The sequence below is a fragment of the Cupressus sempervirens genome, chromosome 4 (genome assembly GCF_028749045.1).
Source record: "Cupressus sempervirens isolate cs-2001-9-10 chromosome 4, ASM2874904v1, whole genome shotgun sequence".
Classification (NCBI taxonomy): domain Eukaryota; kingdom Viridiplantae; phylum Streptophyta; class Pinopsida; order Cupressales; family Cupressaceae; genus Cupressus; species Cupressus sempervirens.
Window position 1 is genome coordinate 562,494,280 of NC_143121.1, and position 9,796 is coordinate 562,504,075.

The following is a 9,796-nucleotide window of genomic DNA, read 5'->3' on the forward strand; positions in this document are numbered from 1 at the left end:
GTTGCAGGAAACAGACTCACAAAAGGTTTTGAAAGTCAATCTGAATAGAAATGCCTCTTGCTTATGTGAACACCATGTAATGTGGCCTGAACGTGGTGGAAAGTGGGTAGGAGGAATATACAATATTTATTTCATGGCCATTTGCAGGAATACGCTGAGAGTTGAGGGATCACATATGTGGTGAGGCAGCATCTCTATGTGCTTGCCATGAATGAATGGATGCAAACTGTAAGGTGTTGTTCATATTGAAGTTCTTGCCATTTTTCTTATGACATTGCTATAGAATTCTCCAGCTTCTTCCTTCCATCTCATAAGTACGGCTGTTATTATTTTTTATTCTTGTTTCCTCCTCATCAAGATGAAACCTGGGATATCTGTCAAACAAAGAAGTATCAGTTGAAAAGATTAAGGAGTTAACAGATTTCTTTAGAGTCATACAAAGAAGCCCTGTTTGAAGCACAGGATAATTATGCTAAGTTACCGGATTTGCACCCTAGAGCTCGGGTCCGGGTCCGAATTCATTCGGGTCCGGACCCAAGCCCGGGTCTGCGACCGGTCCGGGCAGGGTCCAAAATGGAGGACCCGCAGGCCAAAATGAGGACCCTGCCTGGACCGGTCACGGACCTGGGTGAATCCGGGCGGACCCACGGTAGGTGGGGCCAAAAAGTGGCCCAAAAAAGCAATAAAATTGTGTTTTTTTCATTATTTTTTTGCCAAACCATAAAGTAAAGCCTATTAGATGCATTTTATTCATCTAATCTCTCATTTGCTTTGTCATTTTGCTCTCTCATTTTGGTGTGGCCATTTTTAAAGTTTGAAGAGAAAGTTGTAGAGATTGTTTGTGGAGTCTCAAATCCTTCAAATAATCAGTGTTGAGTGTTCCAGGTATGCATTTTATCCTTCCTTTTGCTTCTTTCATAGTTTGTTTTTAGTTTTTTAAATTTTTTATATTTATTGTTCTAAATTTTTATCAAGTTTTCTATAAGTTTTGAAATATTTTTTTTAATTTGTTTTTATAGATTGCAAGAATCCAAGAATGAGTAGTCAGGGTTCAGTGGGTAGGGTGGGATCCCAAAGATTTAAAATTGATAAAGGCTCTCCTTGTGGAAGTATACAACAAGAATTGAGCAATGTGCTGGTGGGGGAGGGTATATATGGAAATGCAATTTTTGCCAAAACTAATATAGAAGCTCCTATTTCCGGGTTAAACATCATTTGATAGGTCCACCAGGTCAAGAGATTTCCATGTGTGAGGGGCCCCTAGAGGGAGGTAAAAAAGGGTTGTCGGCTCTTCAAATAGCAGGCATGTTAAAAGAACAAGAAGAGGTTGATAGGTTAGTGTCAAAGGCAAAAAAAGATAAGTCAAAGCAAATACCACCAACACCACCCTCTCAAACAATTAGTAAACCACATCCCTTCCTACCTACCCCATCAATGGATTAAGATGAAATAGAAACACCCGCATCTCGCAAGAGAGGCCCATTAGATACGGCATTTGAAAATAACAAGAGAGAAATTGCTGACATAAAGGTTGGGCGTTGCATCATTACAAATGGTGTTTCATTCAATCTAGTGAGATCCCCTTATTGGAGAGAGATGGTGAAAGCAATAAATGATGCACCTCATGGTTACCAATCCCCTGGATATGAAAAGTTGAGAACCACCATATTGCATAAGGAGAGAAAGAATATAGAAAACCTCCTCAAACCAATAAGAGATTCTTGGATCCAAACGGAGGTGAGCATTGTCTTTGATGGATGGAAAGATTGCAAAAACCGTCCATTAATAAATGTGATTGTTTTTTGCCCCAAGGGGGCAATGTTTTTGAAGGCGTTTGATTGTGAAGGGCAAGTAAAGGATGCAAATTTTATTGCCCAACTTCTCATTGAATCCATAGAGTTCGTGGGAGTTGACAATGTTGTCCAAGTAATAACGGACAATGCTAAAGTTTGTAAGGCTGCAGGTGCTTTGGTAGAAGCACGATATGAGCATATCTTTTGGACACCATGCACTGTCCACACCTTGAACTTGGTGATGAAAACAATGGGCAGCCAAATTGAATGGATGAAAAATGTGTATGAGGAGGGTGAGCAGATCCAAATGTTTGTGACAAACCACCATATGTCACAAGCAATTTTCAGAACTTTCTCCCGCTTGGAATTATTGAAGGTAAATTTTAAACTTTATTTAGCTTCATTTATCATATTAATTTTTGTGTCATACTTTACAAAATTTAATACATATTCTTAAATTTTTGTGTTATCAACTTATCATATTAACTTACAATTTGAATTAACATGGTAATAGGTTGTTGAAACAAGGTTTGCTTCACACACAATCGTCCTTAGACGACTTGTGAGGGTGAAAGAGACATTGGGTCAAATGGTTATTAGCAACAAATGGGGTGGATGGAAGCAAGCTGATACAGAAAAGGCCAAAACTATAAAGGATTTGATCTTGAGTGATAATTTTTGGAATAGGGTGGAATATGCATTAGAACTCACCGAGCCCATCATGTCTATGCTTCGGTATGCCGACACGGATGAGCCTTGTTTGGGGAACATATATGATGCCATGGACTCTATGCTAGAAAGAATGAAATCAGTAAGTTTAAATTTTTATACAATACTTTATCCTTGTTTATTGAGAGATTTTGATTTTTGATTTTAATTAAGTTATTAACACTACATCAAGATAACTTACATGTACATCATTTGACATCCCAGGTCATTCAGAGGAGAGAGCAGGATCCTAATACCTTGTACACTAAGGTGGAGAAAATTGTTCTACATCGTTGGAACAAGATGACTACTCCTTTACACCTCTTGGCATATGCACTTTCTCTTAGTTATTATAGCAGTGAGATACTTGCTATTCCTGGTAGAGTGACACCATATAGAGATCCTGAAGTTGCTGTTGGGTATAAGAGGGCACTTAACAGGCTCTTTAGTGATCCTGATGTGGCATCAAATGTTAGGAGAGAGTTTGTTGATTTTGTCTCAAGCAAAAATGCAGAGCCTGATGCAATCAATGACCAAAGTAGATTGGATGCCATTGGATGGTGGTACTTACATGGGGAAAGTTACATGTACCTCCAACCTCTTGCCATTAAGATCTTGTCACAAGTATGTATTTAAGTTTTTTTTCCTTTTGTTATGGCCACTTAGCTTGTTGAATTAGCACTCTTAAATTCCTATTGTATTGTAAAATTACTTAGCTAATTTTTTAAAATTTGTTGGTTGTCTCTCTAGGTTGCAAGCTCTTCTGCTGCTGAGCAGAATTGGAGTACATACTTCCTTATCCACTCAGTGAAGCATAACCGGTTGGGTTCAAAGAAAGCAGAGGACTTGGTATTTATTCACAACAACTGGCGCCTCTTATCATGCAAGAATCCAGGATATAAGAAGGGACCAGAGAAGTTGTGAGATGTACTACCTAAGACTTCTAACTTGGATATGACTATCCAAGATATATCTAGAATTGCCTTGCTAGATGTTGAGGAGGACGAGGAGGAGGATGTGGCTGCATTTGGGGCTAGTGGAACCGGTTTGGGTTCCAATGATGTGGAAAATGTCAATGATATAGATGAGGATGAAGCCATTGATCCCTCATATTTTGATGACCCATTTGACCCTTGAAGGGCATTTGCATCTTTGATAAACTATGTTTAAACATTTGTCATTGACTCATTGAGTCATTTATGATTTATCACTATCTTTCACAGTCTCAAACTTTATTAAGTCATAATTTATTATCTATCAATTTGATGAAGTAGTCTATGTTTTGAAATTCCATTTTGCATTTTAGTAATTCAATGTATGATTTTATTTACAACATTAGCATAGATTAATGAGTGAGTATCTAATATTTATCTTTGACATTTGGCATTGATCAATAATCAAGTAACTTTGATATATTCATACTATGGAATGACTTAGTTTTACTTTTACAACTATATGAGTTTATATTTTTTTTGCATATATATATATATATATATATATATATACTAACGAACCCACCCACGAACTCAAATGGAAAAAAAAAAAAATTGCCCGAACCCACGAACCGAACCTGAACCTGAACCTGTCCCCAAACCCGAATCGGCAACTTAGTAATTATGTGAAGCTTCATTGGCAGATGGAATCAATAGAAGAGCACTTAGCTTTCTTTTCAAGAAAGGATGAGATTACAGTGGCTCAGAGTTTGCTTGAATTGCGCAACGAAGGCAACAAATGCTATCGGGATGAGGATTGGAACAAGGCAATGTGCTTTTATTCCACATGCATACGTTTGGCTCTCTCGCGCGTTAAAACTGAGCCCCAAGGAACGCCCTCTACTTCCAATATCCAACTGAAAGTGAAGGAAGCTCTTCTTTATTCATACTCGAACAGGGCAGAGGCAAGGATTAAATTGAATGAGTACGGGAAAGCTGTACAAGACTGTGACAAGGCATTAGCCCTTGACGGTAAGCACGTCAAGTCATTGTTTCGCAAAGGTCGGGCTTTTCATTGTCTGAGAGAATACACGTTAGCTTGCCAATGCTTTGATGGAGCCCTGGAGCAGTCCCCTGATGCCACCGACATCCAGTTGCACTATGAAAAATCTATGCAACTGAACCGACAGAACCAACAAGGTAAGTTCGATCTCTTTGCCTGTTTCTTAAACGGTGATTGTAATGCGCCAGAGTATGGCAATTATATTGGTCCGATGCTGATAAAAACATCAGTAGGGCACGGCAGAGGATTGTTTGCCACTGACAATTTTGATATGGGAGATTTTCTACTCTTGGACAACGCCATTGCATTAACTTGCACGGAGACAACAACATTGCGAGGACGCGTTGAGAGAGGCATAGAACTGAAGAGAAAGCATGAGCTTATTAAACGGGGCTTAAAGGCTAAAATTATGTCGTGTGCAGCATCATCTCCCAGGGTATTACAGCAGCTAGAGTACATTGCAGACTCAGACGAAGTGAAAATCCCACCCATGGATCTCTTCAGGGTAAATAATGGCAGCTGGAAAACATACGATGTCTGCAATCAGGATGGTTGGGAACTAGACCAGCACAAACTTGAAAAGATAATGCTCAATGTGGCGTGCGATACACAACCTATTGAATCAAGGAGTCATATTTCAAGACAAAATGAGCAATACGGTTTGTGGGCACTTGCCTGTTTCATTAATCATTCTTGTTCTCCCAACGCAAATTATGTAGTTACAGGAGAAGCCATGTTCGTTATAGCCGCAAGAAAAATTGAAGTTGGGGAAGAAATAACAATTTCTTACGTTACCGGATTCGAGCCGTTGTTCAAACGAGAATCGGCATTTAGGGTAATGGGATTTAAGTGTGACTGTAAGCGGTGCGTATTAGAAAGATTCTTGGTTGCAGCCGAAGCATCACCGTTGCGGGAAGTTGCTGAAATTCCTGAAACCATCATGCTCTCTGATGTCGAGTTATGCAAATATGCAATGCGAGTGGAAAACACCCTAGAGGGCCTCACCTCTGAAGAAAAACAAATGATAAGGGCATCATACCTCTTACTTTATTTCAACATGTTTTGGATACAGTATATTAATCCTAATGCCAGGATACCTAATTTTCCTTCATTGAGGGAAGTATTTGATGGCTTCCATGAGATTGTTCCAGGCAGTTCTGCGTGCTTAATCATATTTGGAAGGTTTCCTGTTTATGCCAAGAATGAAGCTGAAACAGACAAAGTTCTTTATAAGAAGACAATGGAAGTATGTAGAACTTACATGGGAAAGCACGAAGAAGGGCGTCTGTATTGAACTCCATTTCAAAATACGCTTTTAACCCGGGATATACTGTGTTCCTCTCAACCAAGACTATCAACTATGATGAATAATAAGAGTAATTGTAGTTCTTCCGCATTAAACTCAGGAGAGCCCTTTTTTCTCTGTTAACACATCCGACTTGTTAATCTCCGATACAGGATATGAAAGTTGTGTTACATATCAGTAATATATGTCCACCAGATGCTTTGAGTTGTTTGCAAGCTTTTCAGAATATGCTGTGTTGAACCGTATTGCACGAAGAAGGGTTTATAAAAGCTGTGCTGAACTCTATTGTAACAAGTCTTCAAACAGGGACGTATTTTGTTCGGCTGAAGTGATGTCAACGGCCTAAGCTCCTCTAGCGTTGGTTCTTTCAGAAAAAATAGTAAGAGACTTTTTCTATTGGGCATGAAGTATATCAGACTCGTGAATCTCGTGAATCAGATTATGAAAGCTTTGCTGCATATCACTCGTATGTGGTATATTTTTACTGTAACCGAAATTTTGATATTCAGTGCTCTATGCCCTTTTTGTTGGAATATTAAATGCAAGAAGGTCGTTTGCCTCTCGAGCCAAACGGCCACCTACATCCATGACAGCTTGTAGAAGGATCAAAAGAATTTATTGTTCGGTAGGTGAGTTTTTTGAAATTCTGAAATGAGAGGGAAAACATTTTGCAAGTATAACAAAAGGAATGTTCCATTCATTCGATCAGTAGACAGAGAGACATCAAAGTGAAGGTGAAGAAGAGCAGATCAGAGAGTTGCAGAGAGAAGAGAAGTGATCACCAGATCCAGTCGGCAGAGTGTAGAGAAAAGGAAGTTCATTTCGTGTCTGCAGTTGCACGTGTTTCTTCTTTGGTCATTCTGTAAGTTTATTATTTGTTTGATTCGACCTGTTGAAGCAGTGATTGCTCCAAGCATTGTAGTATGCAGCCATTAGAGCTGTAAGTTTAAAGTTTTTCAGTTTTTCAATCTAGAGTTATTTTAGGGTTTTCTGGTTGAAGCTGAATGCTCCCAGATTTTGTAATGGTTTAATCAAGTTGAATAGTAAAGCAAACAGGTATACTTGAATCCATTACTCTTCCCTTTGTTTATTGCATTTGATAAGTTTATTGTTGAGTATTTGAAGCTTTGGGTCTCTGGTTTTAATGGTGAGAATATTCATGTCATAAGTCTGCACTCGGTATTGTCTTTGGTAGAAGTCATCTGCAGTGGCTACCGAGTTCACTCAGTGCTTTCTTCTACCTTGCTCCACTCTCCAGTGGCTACCGAGTTCACTCGGTAATTGCATTGTCTACCGAGTTCACTCGATAATCACACCCTGCAGTGTCTACTGAGTTTTTCGTTTACCGAGTTGATTATTCATCTACCAACCTCACTCGGTATCTAGTGTTTACCGAGTTGCCCTTCATTTACCGATCTCACCCGGTAACCTCTCCTACCACTCGGTTTCTTAAGTTACCGAGCAAATTCTATCACTCGGTAATAGTTGTTGCCGAGCAAATTTTTTTAGGTTTAGGGTTGTGAGTTTTGAAGTTGTATTAATATTTCTCACACTTTTGCCGGTCTTTCTACCGAAGATACATAATTGCTGGTATTGTTCATGTAAATTGGAATTGGATATATATGAATTTAAACTATACATCTATCAACTAGGAGCTAAGGAATGGAATTTCCATGAGTCTTTAGGATTATCTATCAATGCATCTAGATGCGCCTAAAATAAAGAAGTTATGAGTTAGTTTATTTTAAAATAAAATTTGCAAATGGCAGTTAGTGTGCAGTTCAATTATAGATCACATCAAAAAGGTGGAGAGAGAGGGGAGAGAAAATGAGGAAAGAAAGTGTGAGAGAAAGAGAAAGTAAGGCAAGAGAATTAGAGAAGAGGGGAGAAAGTGGGGAGAGAAAGTGGAGAGAGAGGAGAGAGTAGAGAGAGAAAGAGATGATAGAGTGAGGAGAGAGAATGAGTGAGGAGACAGAAAGTGAGAAGAGAGAAAGTAAGGAGAGAGAAAGTGAGAGGAGAGAGAGAGAGAGAGTGAGGAGAAAGAGAGAGTGAGGAGAGAGAGAGAGGGAGAGTTTTTCTAGATATCCTAAATTTTTATTTTTTTATTCATTTAGAGTTTTAAATCATTTTTCGTTTTCTACATCTTATCCTATTTTTGGTTTTTATTATCTATCTAGCTAGCATTATATATTTTTAAAACATATTATTTCTTCTATTGACTACAATTTTAAATATGTTTTTTCAATATTTTCTAACATTTAAAATAAAATACAACATATAAACATAAAACTAATTAATGTATACTAAAATGACAAAATACCCATAAAAAATAACTAAAAATCCATTTAAAAAAAATTAAATATTCATCAAAAACTACTAAAACCTTCATCAAAATCACTTAAGAATTCATTGAAAACTATTGAACATTCACAAAAACAACTAAATAATCATTAAAATATAAAAATGAAAAAAAGAATATACCCAGTACGTTGAATGCTCGAAGGAGGTCAAAAATTGTAGGCTGGAATGATGATGCAACTAAAGATGTCATGAAGTTCTCTCTAAGCCCTTCTACAAATCTATCATCATAACAATGAAAATAAAAATCGCAAAATGAAGTTTATAAAGCTGATTTCGATTGTAAATTCGGGTTACAAAGGGCTTTGTGCAAAGCCTATAAGGCTTCTCACGAAGCTCTATTTGTATTGTACATGTCACAAACTCAAAAGTTCCTCATGGTCAAACTCTAGGATAAGATATAGATTGAACATAATCCCCTCAACTTTGAGCTTCTCACCATCGCCCTCATGAGAAGAATGCTATGTGGGATTAGATTTGAGACCATTGGGCATTTAAACATGTTGAACATAGATAGTGTTGTAAAAATGGTTAGACTTGGTAGAAATGAAAATAAAAAATGAACAAATTAAAATTGACTTTTACAATATCTAGTTTTTAAGTCTGATAAAGAAAATGTTAATGTGTTGATATATATATATATATATATATATATATATATATATATATATATATATATATATATATATATATATATATATATATATATATATATATATATATATATATATATATATATATAAACAAATCTTTGTATCAATCTTCATGCAAACCATGTGTCCACAAATTAACAACACAAAATGTGTAAAAGACAAAGACAGTTGTTCACAATGAGAACATAAATTGCCATTATTGGATTCATCATTCACTATTCTTGTTTAGGCCCCTATAATTAATCCATTTTTAAAAAAGAGCTCTGTGAAAGCAAGAGTCCCTACCTATTGTGATAAGAAGGAAATAAATTATGAAAATGAATGAATATTTAGAAAGTAAAATTTTTATATTGTATTTTAAGTTTGATTGTTATTTCAATTAATCAAATATTTATAGAAAATACTAAACTTTAAGCTTTGCTAATATTTTCCATAATTCACCAATTACACAATTTTAGTTTGGTTTCTCACTATAGTTCATATTTGTAAATAACATAAAGTTGTTTTGCTTCATCTAATCATTATGGAACAATCATAGCCAGGTTGCTTTATGAGCTTGGATATCATGATAAGGAAAATAAAGAAATATGTACAATAATTAGAAAAAAAAATGATTATTTTCTCTTTCATTTTCTTTTTTGAAGATCATAGTTCTCACTATAATAGATTCTACCAAGCATTATGGTAAAATAATCATTTTAAAAAATTTGGTGTGTATGTGTGTGTATGTGTGTGTGTGTGTGTGTTTATAAAATAAATAAAAATTTACTTTACAAATGTAAATATATAAAATTTAAACGAGTTGAAATTATTTTACAATTTATCAGATTAAAAATAGAATAGTATTAAAAATATACACTAAAACAAATATAATATAATATAGTAAAAAGATCATATTTATTTTAATAGTTTAATTATATTAAAATATTAAAATATTTTACGATAAAATAATTAAGAAAATGTGTTATTTTGTATATCATTAT

General features: G+C 35.9%; 1 protein-coding gene across 1 annotated transcript; it reads left to right on the forward strand.

Annotated features, from left to right (window-relative positions):
• Positions 1 to 4,137: 4,137 nt before the first annotated feature.
• Positions 4,138 to 5,790, forward strand: LOC149562443 (methyltransferase FGSG_00040-like). Its single transcript, XM_089827974.1, has one exon. The coding sequence runs from the start codon at positions 4,138 to 4,140 to the stop codon at positions 5,788 to 5,790; it is 1,653 nt and encodes a 550-aa protein (XP_089684100.1).
• The last annotated feature ends 4,006 nt before the right edge of the window (positions 5,791 to 9,796 follow it).

Coding starts and splice junctions, on each gene's coding strand:
- LOC149562443 (XM_089827974.1), top strand. CDS start 4,138: ATGGAATCAATAGAAGAGCACTTAGCTTTCTTTTCAAGAAAGGATGAG.